The sequence below is a fragment of the Otolemur garnettii genome, unplaced genomic scaffold (assembly GCF_000181295.1).
Source record: "Otolemur garnettii isolate 467f Iridium unplaced genomic scaffold, OtoGar3 scaffold00005, whole genome shotgun sequence".
Taxonomy (NCBI): domain Eukaryota; kingdom Metazoa; phylum Chordata; class Mammalia; order Primates; family Galagidae; genus Otolemur; species Otolemur garnettii.
The window spans coordinates 18,025,618-18,040,998 of NW_003852400.1; the positions used below are offsets into that span (position 1 = coordinate 18,025,618).

At 35.5% G+C, this 15,381-nt stretch overlaps 1 protein-coding gene across 1 annotated transcript in view; it reads left to right on the forward strand.

Moving 5' to 3' along the window:
- Positions 1–15,381, forward strand: part of CFAP69 (cilia and flagella associated protein 69) — a 49,999-nt gene that overhangs the window by 18,532 nt on the left and 16,086 nt on the right. Inside the window, exons 7-13 of the mRNA XM_003782653.2 lie at positions 2,685–2,834; positions 2,941–3,118; positions 4,951–5,074; positions 8,159–8,207; positions 8,302–8,423; positions 10,966–11,182; positions 12,759–12,923. Of these exons, the coding sequence (XP_003782701.1) occupies positions 2,685–2,834; positions 2,941–3,118; positions 4,951–5,074; positions 8,159–8,207; positions 8,302–8,423; positions 10,966–11,182; positions 12,759–12,923 (1,005 nt within the window). The remainder of the gene's footprint in view (positions 1–2,684; positions 2,835–2,940; positions 3,119–4,950; positions 5,075–8,158; positions 8,208–8,301; positions 8,424–10,965; positions 11,183–12,758; positions 12,924–15,381) is intronic.

Here is a 15,381-nt window from a genome sequence, read left to right on the forward strand (position 1 = left end):
AAGAAAGGATATTAGGGTTTTGTTTTTAGGAAAGAAAGAAATGATGTTTGTAGACAGTGAGCTAGAAGCTGATGCGTGGGAAATAGGAAGTCAAAATTCTCCCAGACTGCACAAGAGAGAGACCCCATCTCTACAAAAAGTAGAAAATTAGCTGGATGTCATGACAGGTGCCTGTAGTCCCAGCTACTTAGGAGGCTGAGGCAGGAGGATCCCTTTAGCCCAGGAGTTTGAGGTTGCTGTGAGTGAGGCTGACACCATAGCTCTCAAGCCTGAGCAACAGAGTGAGACTCTATCCAAAAAAAAATCAAGAACAATTTATACATAATGCAATCAATTACTCCATGGCCATTGTATGCAATAAACATTTCTGCTTTAAAAAAAAAAGGAAGTCAGAATTCTCAAACCATTAGAGAATGGACTTAAGCTCAAGCTTAGAGTTAACATTGGCAAAATAACAAGCAACCTTCAAAGAAAGGGAGACAAATGGTGTAAGAATTAAACAGAGGAATGTTATAGAGCAAAGAAGTGAGATTGATCTTAATTTAATCAAGCATCAAAAATTAGGAGTCTTTTTTTTTTTGCGACAGTCTTACTTTGTCGCCCTCAGTAGAGTGCCATGGTGTCACAGCTCACAGCAACCTCAAACTCTTGGGCTTAATGATTCTCCTGCCTCAGCCTCCCAAGTAGCTGGGACTTCCGGCGCCCACCACAATGCCCAGTTATCTCAATATAGTTGTCATTGTTTGACAGGCCTGGGCTGGATTCAAACTCACCAGCTCTGGTATATGTGGCTGGCACCCTAGCCGCTGATCTACAGGCACTGAGCCCCAAAATTAAGAGTCTTGATGCTCGAACTGTGGCACAGTTTCAAGCAATGGTCTTGGCGGGATATCTGAGACCATGTCTGAGAAGTCCTCAGTTAGCAGATAGAAGAAACATAGCCTTGGAGATAGGAATCAAGTCCATAAGCTTTATGATGTATAGAAATGTAGCCTTCATAGAAATGCACTCTCACTAGAAAAAGATGCAGCAAGTATGAGGTACATTTTGGCCCATGCATGATGGACTATCATGCAAATAAAAAAAAATTATGATTTTAGAAAATGTTTACAACATGGGAAAAACATACAATAAAAATTTTAGTGGCTGCGGTAGAATATAAAACTCTGTATGCTATCCTTAGATGGTAACATTATAGGCAATTTTTGTCTTAAATTCATGCAGTAAGTAGCAAGAACACACCAGGCAGAACCTATCACAGGAGTGGACAGGGCTTTGTCCACAGCCAGAGATCAAATTTGGAAGATGAGATAAACTGACAGTCATCTCAGAAATAGGGTAGAGTTAGGGAATCTAGCTGGTCTCAAAAGTCAGAGAGTTAAATAAAAGAGATCACTAACAGAGAAAATAGCCTCGTCTCAAGTAAACAAATGTCCTCTGGTGTTTATTTAATCCGTCTCGTTGAACGTAATTAGGCAGACACCTGCATCAAAAGCAGAGGTAGTGCTGAGGCAAAAGCAAGTTCTTACAAGACCTGTCATCAAGAATCCATCTCCTAGGTGATGCCTGTGGCTCAAAGGAGTAAGGCGCTGGCCCCATATGCCACAGGTGGTGGGTTCAAACCCAGCCCCAGTCAAAAACTGCAAAAAAAAAAAAGAGTTAATCTCCTCTAAAATACCATTAAATTCATTAACATTTATCAAAGCAGCATTACATTTTTCACCTCTTATTTTATTGCTGGCACTACATTAATGTCATCCCTTAAAAGCACTGAAGTAATGCATCGACTTGAATAGTGAAACTGAGTAGATGGAAACATTCAGTATTTGTAGTTATACCATTTTCCTTTATGACTTTATGGAAAGTCCTATCTACTGACAAATAAGAAATTTTGTTCTCGTTTAGAATTTCAGATGTGTCCCCAAAATGTGTGGTCCTATTTCAGATGCTCTACCAGGGATCAGCAAACTATTTTGACCGCAGGCCAAAACACAAGATCAGACAATTAAGTTCATGAATTCATCCTAGAAAAAGTGCTACAGACCTCATTGCCAATATCTCTCCAGTCACTTTTGAAGTACTCCCATTGGGAAGCTATGCACCAACACCAGTGCCTACTCCACTATTCAAAGCAATTTTGGAACTTTTTCTAGAATGGCTATCAGAGATATTGTCATATGAGGTCTGACAATTAAGTTCGTGAACTAGTCCTAGAAAAGGTGCTTTGAAGGGTGAACTGAGTGCTAGCATCTCTGGTTAGCTTCCCAAGGGGAGTACTTCAAAGGTGACCATAATAATATTTAGCAATGAGGTATGTAGCACTTTTTCTAGGATGAGTTAGCAAACTTAATTGTCCTACCTTATAGACCCACTTACTCCAAATAAAGTTCAGTTGGAACGTAGCTGTACCTGTGTATTGTTAATGGCTACTGTCTTGCTACAACATCATGCTACAATGTGCTATGGAGTTGAAAACAAAACTTATAACCTAAAATATTAATGCCAGCTGGGCCTTTACAGAAAAAAATTGCCCATCTTTATGCTATGTAATTTTTAAATGCCACACATTTGCTTTTAAAGGTCATTGGTTGTTGCCATTGCATAATGATGAATTACTCATTCCTCTGGTCTCAAAGATCATTATGTGAGATAACAGTATATATTTATTAACTAACTGTTGTTAGGTTACCAGCAAGCCAGTTCATCATACAAGATTCAAATGGCTGAAGTCGGAGGATTGGCAAAAACAATGGTCCAGTCAATGACATTGCTTCAAAATCAACTTATTGTGAAACTTTGGATACTTAAAGTTCTGCAACATCTCTCAACTTCAGGTTTGTATAAAGTTATCAAGTTTGAATACTTTATTGCCAGCTGTTTTTGTTTACATCTAATGATGTTGATACTATAAAACAAATAATTTTTAAAATTTATTTTCAGAAGTTAATTGTACTTTAATGATGAAAGCACAAGCAGCCAGTGGAATTTGTGCTCACCTCAATGACCCAGATCCCTCTGGGCAGTTTCTGTTTCGCTCATCAGAAATACTTTGGAACTTATTGGAAAAATCTTCGAAAGAAGAAATAATACAACAGCTTAGTAACTTTGAATGTTTGCTGTAAGTATATAGGGTTAGACAGTTAGACAGGAATGGTTTTTAACTGTTTCAATCTGTGCTCAGTTAGACTTTTGACTCACATGATGGCTATGTTTCAGGACACATTTTTTGTGCCATGACATAAATCTGCACAATAACAAGCCATACTGTTCTATGTGGAAGGGTGTAAAAGTTGCTTATTAAATTATGCCTTTGAATGTGTAATGTAAAATTAGACATTTAGAAGAATTATTTCGTTTATTCAGTAAATGTATTAAGTAATTTCCATGTTCTAGATAATGCAGTAAGCATTAGCAATAAAATGTGAGTAAGCCTTCAAGTTCACTTATTCAACAAATAAATATCATCTGTTCTGTGCCCTGTTCAGTACTAAGCCACAGAAATACAATATAGACATGGCCTCTATTTTCATGGAATTTAAACTATGCTAGTAGAGATAGGGAAGTAAGTCAAGGATTAAAAGAAAATATGTTAAATATTATGAAAGAGATTATTGCACACGTTTTTCAGAAGGTGAATCAGCACATTGCTGTTTACAAGTGACTAAAAACATAACCCAACTGATTTAAGCAATATAGGAAATGTATGGGCTTGTGTAACTACAAAGTCAAGGGATAAAACTGGTTTTAGGTACATCTTTATTTAAGGCTCAGCATGACTTGGTCTCTCTTCATCTCTCTGCTCTGTCTTCCACTGTGGTATCTGGGCTTTACTCCCAAGATCCACATGGTAAAGACCTAAGAAGTCTACGTTCTGATTAAATCAACCTCAAATCAAGCAGAAGAGAAGCCTTGCTGTCCTGAAAGCTCAGAGAAAAATCTTTGATTTGAGTCCTTGTTGGCTCTGAACAGTCTAATGTTGGTCAAATGCCCATTCCACAGTGAATTATAAATGCCAGAGGAAAGAATGTGCTGACTGGCTGGAAGGCAGCTGAAGGCAGCCTCCCAGGACCCAAAGTTGGTGAGGAGTGAATGCCTAAATAAAAACAAGGGTACTGTTGACCTAAAAAGGACAGGGTCCAAAGCAACAATTGTCTGCTATAGAAGGAACCCACCCTAGAATTGGAGACTTAATAACTGCTAATTAATTCCAATCCAGTAACTGGGTAATAAATAGGAACTGGCAACACAGAAAAGTTTTGTATGTAGACAACATCCTAGATAGGGGGAACAGAAGGGAAAATAGAATTTATCAAAATCAAAAAACTGATATTAAGTATGATGAGAACATAAAGAATAGGGTAGAATGCAGAGAGAATAGGCTAATAATCTTAGCAAGGACTATAATGTGAAATACCTGATAAGCCTTTTGATAAGGAAGTAGGGCTTTATCCTAAGAACAAAGAAAGAGAAGTCTTTGAATGGTTTTAAAAAGGAAAACAGCATGACTGAATATTTTAGAGCAGTCACTTTGACTGCCATAGATAGCGTGGTTTAGTGGATTCTTATCTAGTAATAGTGAATTATGGGCAGATTTCTGGAAAAAATTAGAAGCACTTTCAAACAAATAATAGCATAATATAAAGAAGATTTTGTTGATAGACACTTGAGTAGCATTTATAGAAATGTGTGTTTTAATTTAGGCTGCTATAACAAAGTGCCATAGACAAAGTGGCTTATAAACAACAAAAATGATTTCTTACAGTTTTGGAGGCTAGAAGTCTGAGATCCCTTTTATAAGGGCACTAATTCTATTCACAAGAGCTCCATCCATATGACCTAATTACCTCCTCATACCATCACATCAGGAATGAGGGTTTCAGCATAAGAATTTTGGTAGAATACATTCATTCCATACAAGTATGATTCTTAAATTATGATTTTACTTTGTAGGGCTTTGAAGGAAGTGTTTACAAATCTGTTTACGAGTGGTTTTAGTCATTATGATCGTCAGCTTAGAAATGATATGTTAGTGATCACTACAATTATTGCTCAAAATCCTGGAGCACCAATGATTGTAAGTATGAATCAGTTGGGTCAGTTTTAATTCTGGCAGTGGTGGGCATGGGGGAAGAGTCCTAAATTATGTTGTAGTATTCATATGTATGTATTTTGTTATAATGCCAGATTCTGCTACACTGTCATGATGGTTACCAGAATACGTACATAGTTTCCCCCTGCCAGTTCTTCTTTGCATTGTTTTGGGAGTTTGGCATTCTCCCACTTATGATACTTGTCATACCTTCCTGATGATTCAGATTTCTACCTGGTATCATTTCTGTTTTCCTAGAAGAACTTCATTTACCATTTCTTATGGTGCCATCTGCTGGCTGCTGGCAACAAATTCTCTTAGCTTTCTTTACCTGAAAATAACTTTAAATCATCTTAATTCTTGAAGTCTGTGCTCACTGAATATATTAATAGAACTCCGTGTGGAAAAAGTTTTTCTTTTGGCTCTTAAAAGATAATATACCACTGTTTTCTGACGAGAAATATTCATTATTTCAAATCACTCTTTCTCTACATACACTATATCGTTTTTTTTCCACTGGCTGTTTTCAAGATTTTTGCTCTATCTTTGGTTTTCAGCATTTTTATGTTGATGTTCCAAGGGTGATCTTTGTATTTATCCTGGCTAGGGTTCATAGAGCTTCTTGGATATGTAAATTTATCCAAATTTGGAGAATTTTTTGCCATTAGTTTGTCAAGTATTTTTCAGCCTCATTCTCTCTCTCCCTTCTTCTGACTCCAGTTACTCTCTTGTGTGGCCTTTTGATATTGTCCTGCAGTGTTCTGAGGTGCTGTTCACTTTTTCAATCATTTTTGTCTCTGTTCTTCAAATTGGATAATTTGTGTTAGTTTATATATTTAAATTCATTGATTCTGGCCAAACACAATGGCTCACACCCTAGCACTCTGGGAGGCCGAGGCAGATGGATTGCTTGAGTTCAGGTGATTTGAGACCAGGCTGAGCAAAAGTGAGACCCCATCTCTACTAAAAATAGAAAAACTAGCTGGTGTTGTGGCAGGTGCCTAAAGTCCCAGCTACATGGGAGGCTTGCTCAAGATCAAGAGTTTCAGGTTGCTGTGAGCTATGACACCACAGCACACCTCTACCCAGGGCAACAGAGCATGCCTGTGGCTCAGTGAGTAGGGCACCGGCCCCATATACCGAGGGTGGCGGGTTCGAACCCAGCCCTGGCCAAACTGCAACAGCAACAGAAAAATAGCCGGGTGTTGTGGCCGGCACCTGTAGTCCCAGCTACTCGGGAGGCTGAGGCAAGATAATTGCCTAAGCCCAAGAGCTGGAGATTACTGTGAGCTGTGATGCCAGGCACTCTACCAAAGGTGACAAAGTGAGACTCTGTCTTTAAAAAATAAATAAATAAATAAAAGTAAAAATAAATTCACTGGATTTTTTTTTGTCATCTCCATTCTGATGTTAATCCATCTAATACATTTTTTGTTTGTTTCAGATATATTTGTCAGTTTTATAATTTACTTTTGATTCCTTTTTATAGTGTCTTTTTCTCGGCTGAGAGTTACTGTTTTTCTATTTATCATGAGTATATTTACTGTGGATTCTGATCTACTCCTCTAAAGAGTGTATTTTTACTTAATATTCATTTTATCTAGTGGATGGCGGCCTAATGTCAGTTCAGTTCTTCTAGCTGGGGACACTTTACCATTCCCTGCATATGTATGGTTCAAGCCAGTGATTTAGGAAGAGTTTGTACACAGAAGTTGAGGTTATCCCTCCATGGTTGTCTCCTCTATGAGATTTCTCCCTTCACTTTCCAGTGACTGTGGTTGCCTGTGTCCTCTGGTTCTTTAAGCCACTAAAACCACAGGGTTATTCAGTTTTAGCAGTTGTGCCTAAGGCACAAAAATCTTAACTTCCTTACAGTGTCTGCTTACACTTGGTCACAAGATAGTTGTTTTATATTTTGTTCAACGTTTATAATTGTTATCAGCAGGAGGATTTATCTCATAGGAGCTACTCATACATTTTTATCTCATAGGAGGCGCTCAGATACTGAGCCTCCCCACACTTGATAATATAAAAATCATCGAATGGATGAAATCTTAGAATAGAGATCTTTGGCAGCAGTCTTCCCATGTCAGTCACATACTTTCTAGTTGTACTTCAAAGACCTGGCTGTAAAGGCCTCAACCCCCTATCATTAGATATCAGATGTTCCACACATGTGTGGAGAATTATGGAACTCATGCTGTGCAAACAGGGAAACAGTCCTGCATGGTGTCCTAGTTCAGAGTGCAGTTCATAAGTAGACTTGGAGTTTCTCTGGAAGTTCTGGTCAGTTAGTAAGTTCACATTACCATCCTTCCAAATACAGAGATGAATTTCATGAGCATCAGTCAAAGGAATGACATCTTCACCATTTAAAGAAACCATATGGATTCTGAAGTCAGAGGAATGTAAAGCTACAAGTTTAAAAGCCCAAGGATTGCTCCTGTAAACTCTACCTGATGTTCAAAGTCCATCTAGAATAGCTCTGTCAAGAATGAATTCCCTTTTGCTGAAATATTCACTACTCCAGTCATTCTTCAGGGCTTTTGATGTGGGACAGCAATTATGTTGTTATCACTTAGACAAACATTTGACATAATTAGAATGATTGGGGTAGGGGTTGGGGTGTTTAAGAAGAAATGCTGTTGAAAATAACTGGATTTTGCTCCTTTATTGTGTCACTTGATGGTATAGCTAATTAATTATAGGAGTAACTATGAAGGACTAATGTGTTTTGGGTTCTTACCAAATTTTAAACTGTATCTTGGAAAATATTCATAGAATAATGTAAAATATTTCTTAGAACCTAAAATTTTCATAGAATAATGTAAAATATTTCTTAGAACCTACAGAAACAAGTACAAAATTAAATAAATTGCAAGTGTATCTGGATATGTCCTTTTTCTTTTTGTTTTATCACATAATTGTTGTTAATGCTTTATGAATTCAAACCAATGACAATAAGGCACTTTGATAAATGTGCTTAAGTAGTAGGTAAATTTTGGCATCTGTACCATAATATCCATCTAATTAATCTATCTTTCTGCATGTTTTATGTATTTCTATTAGGAATGTGGCTTTACCAAGGATTTGATACTATTTGCAACCTTTAGTGAAGGTAAAAACCATAAAACTTTTAACTTTTTATGATTATCGTAAGGAATCTTGTACATCATTTTAGCTTTCATTTTACTCCTTTTCTTCCCTCACAGTTAAAAGTCAAAATACTTTGGTAAAAGGACTTAAGCTTTCTAATTCCTATGAAGATTTTGAGTTGAAGAAATTGCTATTCAATATAATTGTGATCTTATGTAAAGATATACCTACCATACAGGTAAAAAGTAATCAAAACAGGAAAGTAAATAAAAATTTTCTCACTTTGTAGGCTAACTTTAAAGTCCTGATTGCAAATTTTTTGTCAATTCATATCTTTATCATAGAAAGTAACAAACTCTTACCGGCCTCAGTTTTAGCTTTTAAAATTATTCTTTGCTAATCTATTATTAAGCAGTGAAGTGCTTAAATATAAACCGAAGAAAAACAGTAGAAGAACCTAAGCATTTTGATTGATGTATTTAGATCTCCTGAATAAGAGATCTCCTGAAAGAGATGAAGGAAATTTCACGCAGGCCCATCCAACCTAATCTTCTGTCTCTTGACTGTAGTAACAAGGAATGATTAGCATCAGCTAGAGGAAATTGATAACCTCAGTGATGCTAACCTTGAACTCTCATGAACCTCGAGCTTTCTTTTTCACCACACAAATGTCTTTAATTTTTTTTATCACCTATGAATTTACCTTAATATTTGATTTCCTACCTGACAGCATGATGTAATTTAAAGAACACAGAAACTGAATTTCACTTCTGGATTATCACATACTAACTATGTGACCTTTGCAAAAGCACCTAATCTTTATGGAGTTCAGTTTCTCATTTTGTAAAAGAATGGTTCTAATCCTTTGGCCCTGCTCACAGCATTGTCCTGGGGTTGAAATGAAGGCTTTGTAAACTATAAAGTGATAGGAAAATGTAATCCTAACAGTTTCATTAGTTTACTTGTTGCATTGCAATTTCCTTTTAGTCCTAAAAGTCTTTCAGACTCCAAAGGATTATCTTGAAACAGAAGTGAAAATTCATATTGTCAATATCATTACCAATAATCTAAAGGTAGAACAGTGTAATGGTAAAGGCTTTAGTCAGGTAGAACCCAGTACTGTCACTTTCTACCTATAGGACCTTATATAGATTGGTTTCATTAAATCCCAGCTAGCTCAACATCTACTTTATGATATTATTATGAGGATTTAAATGGGCTTGCCATTTTATTAGTAATGACACTATGAAGAACATATATTTTTTGAAATGCTCAGAAAAAGAGAAATTATCTTTACAATTATAACTTTGTTATTCTATCAAAAATATGTACTATGGCTTGGTGCGGTGGCTCACTCCTGTAATCCCAGTACTGTGGGAGTCCAAGGCCAGTGGATTGCCTGAGCTCACCAGTTTGAGACCAGCCTGAGCAAGCACAAGACCTGGTCTCTAAAAATAGCCAGGCATCGTGGCAGGTGCTGTAGTCCCAGCTACTCAGGAGGCTGAGGCAAGAGATTCACTTGAGCCCGAGAGTTTGAGGTTGCTGTGAGCTACGATGCTATGGCACTCTACCGAGGGTGACATAATGAAACTCTGTCTCCAAAAAAAAAAAAAAGAAAGAAAGAAAGAAAGAAAAAACAAAAATATATACTATGTAAGACATAAATATACCTGCTGAGATAGCAAGAAAATCATTTCATAAAATGTGGTTTATTATTATAGGAGAATATTAAATAACTATTAAAATGATAGCTATACAGAATAAATTGTTTATAAATCTTGATTAAACAACATTTTGTAGGCAACAGAGTCAAGTAGCACAATAATTATGATGAGCTTCTTAAAGCACTTTGTGAGCAGTAGAATCAATAATTTTTTAATATCATATGTTTATGACCCAGTAGCAGTAGTGATAATGAATATGTGCACTATCATTTGCAGTTCACAGGGCATTTTTAAAACATTATCCATTTAATTCTCACAATAATGCTAGCATTCATAGTTATTCCTGTTTTCTCAACTCTAAATCTTACATTCTTTTCATGCAGACTAGTAAAAGATTTAGAAAAAATTATAATTGTTATTATAAAAAAGTATTTATAGAATAATGCCAAATTAAAAGAAAATTAAGCATAATATAGCATATGGCATTTGATTCTCTAATGAACTATAAATATGCATTAATCAGAATTAGGTCTAATATTAATTTTGTTGACATAATAGCTATACATTTTGTCTTATTGAAATGATGAATTCAATAAAATTCTAAAATATTAGGAAAATAATTAAACATGGCTTGTGACCTAACAGTTATTTAATAGAATGTTTGTATAAGTTCTGTTGTGTGTAGTGAAATATTTGCTATAGTTGTTTGTTCCAACAAAACTTTTTTATAATATAAAAGTGAGTCCATGAGATGTTTTTCCAAAAGGGGGTAAGGAAAGAAATGCCAACAATTTATTTGATCCAAATTTTCTGCTCCTAGGGTTTTATTGTAAATAGAGCTAAATTACATATATGAGCAGCATAGACAAAAAATTACATATACTTTATATTATTGTCAGCTAGACAGTGTGTACCTCAGAAAAGAGGATCATAAGCAGCTGTTATTTCTAATTTTTTGTTTTTGTTTTTTCTCATTTTTTGGTACCTATCAGAGATTGGAAATATTTAAGAAGGAAATATTTGAAATGATCAATAAAACTTCAAAATATTTAATTTTATTACATTAAATAATTTTAATTATATTTCTAACAAAGTATCTTTTGCCATCTCTCATAGCTGTTAATTGAAGGCAAAGTTGTTTCGGCTTTGCTAACCTATGTTAAAAAGCCTGAGAAACACAAAACAATTGAATGGTCTGCAGCGCAGTATGAAGAATTGCAACTGCATGCGATTGCCACTTTGTCATCAATAGCTCCTTTATTAATAGAAGATTATATGTCATGCCAAGGAAATGCCCGAGTCCTTGAATATCTAGAGTGGTGTGAGAGTGAAGGTGAGTGGCCCTTCAAGATTTGTGTCAAAATTCTAATCTGTGATTTCAACCAAACTCTCAAGATATGCATAGAAAAAGCAATAAAGTTAAAGAGAAAATTTTTAAATGTAGACTGTCTTTTAAAATATTGATATGTTTTAAGAAAAAAAACAGACTTCATTTGAAGTCAGACTTGAGTAGTAAATGTCATGCTATAATTGATACACACCTAAAAGAAATCATACGTATCATTTGATTTAATTTTTTGTAATATTAGTCATAGCCAAAAATTATATTTAGGAAGGAAATAAATCCTAGTAATGTTTCAATGCATTCATTCATCAAAGATTTATTGAATACCAACAAGATACCAGATACTGTTTCAGCTGCCTAAAATACATTTATACTTAAAATAAATAAAAATCCTTACTTACATGGAATTTAAATCTAGATTTCTTGCCATAAGTATAGACTCTATATGTGTAGTCTATCAAATTAGCAGAGCCCAATTTGTGTTTTATTTTGGTTCTTAAAAAGGAAATAAGAAATGCATTCATGTTTTTAAAAAATTATGAGAAAGACACTGCTGCTTTTCTGGTAGTAATTTTGCTCTGGAAATAACTTTGTATGATGCATTTTCATTAGATCAAGACTCTCATTTCTCCTTGAAGGAGGAAAAAAAATTTTGGCCTTTTTGTTCTCTCAAATGACCTATAAAATTTAGTCTTGTTAAATTATTTTCCACTAAACAAAACAGTTCTTATGTCTACCCTTTATATCATTTATGTTTACAGAAGTCTGTAAGACAATAGGGGAAATGCTGCTTAACAAGAGGAAGACTGTATGACAGAATCTCACTGAAATACTAATCCACAAATGAGGGAAGACATTTACTACCCTGTGACTTATAAAGGATTAGAATCCAGGTTTATAAAGAATTCCAACATATCAACAAGAAAATAGTAAATAAGTGTCCAAAGACTGCCGCATCATAGAGAAACCCCCAAATTTCCAGAAAACATTCAAAAATGCTCAATTTCATGGGTAGTCAGGAAAATGCAAATTAAGATAACAATAGACTACCATTTGCACATTTAATAGATTTGGGGTAAAAATTATTTAGTCTTATCCATTGTATATATATGGGAAACAATTTGTCAACTTTAGTAAAATTCACTGTGATTTTGCTGTGTGATTCTAGTGTTATCTGGAGAACATAAACCAGAATGTTTATCATAACAGTTTTTACTAGAGAATGATTCATTTATACAATGAATGCTGAAAGCAACTAAAATGAATAATCTAGATCTACTTTGACAATGTGAATAACTTAAAAAACATAATGTTGAGTAACAGAAGCAAGTTACAAAAGGTACAAGCAATATGATACATTTAAGTAATATTTTAAAACTCACATTTCTATTCTGGGAATAGAAGGAGGAAAAGGAAGGGATCATTTATTTCTCTAAAAAAAAAAGGAAATATGACAAAATTTTAACATCTGTTTAAACTTACATTTGATATACTGTTTATTAGAAATGTTTTTGTTTTAAATTTCTTGATTTAAAGTAAATTATTATTCAATTTTTCTTCACAGATCCTTTCTTTAGTCATGGCAATAGTTTTCATGGTACAGGTGGCCGTGGCAACAAGTTTGCCCAGATGCGTTACAGTTTAAGACTCCTGCGAGCCATGGTCTACCTTGAAGATGAGACTGTAAACACAGATCTTTGTGAAAAGAGAGCAATTCAGCAAATGATAGGTAAAATATAACACGATAGTTCGCTAATGAAAGGGGAATATTTATAATACTACAGATTTTGTTTGAAATATTTTTCTACAAATTTGCTTTTTTTTTTTTTAAGAGATGGAGTTTTGGGGCGGCACCTGTGGCTCAAGGAGTAGGGCTCCGGCCTCATATACTGGAAGTGGCGGGTTCAAACCCTGCCCCGGCCAAAAACTGCAAAAAAAAAAAAAGTTGGAGTTTTGCTGTGTGTTGCCTCTGCTGGTCTCAAACTCCTGGTTGAGGAGCCCTTCCACCTCAGCCTCCCAAAGTTCTGGGCTTATAGGCTTGGGTTCTGGGATTCTCAGCTCTCATGACTGAGAAACTCTTAAATATTTTCTTGATTTTTATTTCATATTGGAACAAACATCATATTCATTAATCCTATAAACATTTGTTTCCCTAATTCAAGTATCATTTCATTTAGAATTATCTTTATTTTTTTATTAGCTATTGTTATGTTTCATTCTTTTAGTAATAAAGTCACCACTTTTGGCATAGTCTTTTGGAGCCATTTTTAAAGGGGATAACATTACATTTTCCAATGTATGTGGCATGCCAGAAATATACAGAGGAGTTTCTTTTCTGATATGAAATAGCAGAATATCAATAAATTGACTATATTAAGTCACTTTATCCCCTAAAACAAGTACCTATAATCCCAGTATAAAATTCAGAACCCTTAAATAAAAGCTGCTTTACCGTTAATTTAAAAAATAGACTCCCAGCCCTTACCTTTCCTTAGCTTTGAAAAGAACTATTTTAATCATTCATAGCCAGTGACTACTCCACAAGTAAATGATATACTCTGCTAGATGTTAGCTAATTACAAATGCCTACTCAAGAATCCTTGTACCTGTTAAGTAAAAGTAAGTGCCTACTTTCCCATCATTTGTAGAGTAGAATGCCCTCCTATAATATTACTAGTAAGAAAAAGTATATTGAAAAAGGAGCTTGGTAAAGACATTTACCTTCTTACTGAGTTTGCTTGGGATGACCAAACCCGAAGCTACACTTTATCACTCTTGTGCATATTCTGTTGCATAAAATTCAGTCTTTTTTTTTTTTTTTTTAAGATAGAATCTCACTATGTCGCCCTCTGAGTGCAGTGAAGTCACAGCTCACAGCAACCTCAAACTCTTGGGCTCAAGTGATTCTCTTGCTTCAGCCTCCCAAGTAGCTAGCACTACAGGTGCCTGCCACAACACCCAGCTATTTTTTTTTTTAAATTGTCATTGTTATTTAGCAGTCCCAGGCCAGGCTCAAGCCTGCCAGCCCCGGTGTATGTGTCTGGCTCTGTAACCACTGAGCTATGGGTGCTGAGCCAAAACTCAGTCTTAAGGCCCCAGCCTAACAGAAGGAAGTCCTCAAAATGTAATTTTTCTCCCCTATGTCCAGAAAGAAACCTTAATCCTCCCCCTGGGCTGGGGGAGTAGAGTAGGGAAAATATATAGCAATGTTTCTTTTCTTCTTAGAAGCGTTTCTCTTTAACTGGAAAAACACTGTTCTCTTTATCATGTTGAGTTCTTGGGGGAAGGGACCAAATCTTAACTGAGTCTAACACAGTTTTGTTTTATAGCAGTAACATGCTCAATGAGTAGTAATTACATTTTAAAAATAAATGTTTATACACTTTCTATGTAGGTGCTAGGTTTACAAATGTGTATAGAGCAGGACACTGGGGACCTTGCCCTTGATAAGAACAAAAGAAAATAGGTTTAATATAGAAAGTAGCATGTGTTACCTGGCACCATCAGTTAGGCCCGTATGAAGAGTACAGAGAATAAATGTCACAGAATTAAGAGCTGTGGGTAGTTTTTTAAGGCAAGCAGTCTTAATACAATTCTGGGAGAGTAAGGCAGTTTCAAGAGGGGAAAAAGTAGGCAATGCGATACCTTTTCAAGCAATGGAATATAGCATGAGCAGAGACAGGGTGCTAAAATATGCATGATGTGCATGTGTTCAAAGCTAGTTTAAGTGAAGCCAAAGTTTTCTGAATGATAGGAAATAGTTTAAGTACATAGTCAGAAGCCAAGCTGGAGAGTTTGAATGATAGACAGCAGTTGGAACTTCATCCTCTTTAGGCACAGGGAGCAAAAAAGGTTTTGATCATTGAGATCGTGTGTATAAATGTGTGTTTTAGGAAGAGTTTTGAAAAAATAGAATGGTTCAGAATAGAACAAGGAGAGAGGGTAAAGATGGGGATATTGAAGGGTGCTTAAATATGGAGCAAATGATTCAATATTAACTTACTATGTGTTAGAGCAGGAAAAGTTACATGTTTGCCCCCCAGTAGGAAGGAAAATGAGATGATCTAGAAAGGAAAAGCAGACCCATAGCTAGCAGGTTGGATTCCTAGAAGATGCTCCTGATTAAGGAACATAGGCCCCTCTGGCATGGCCCTGCCCTAGGCCTGCTGCAGGCTAAACTAGCTTCC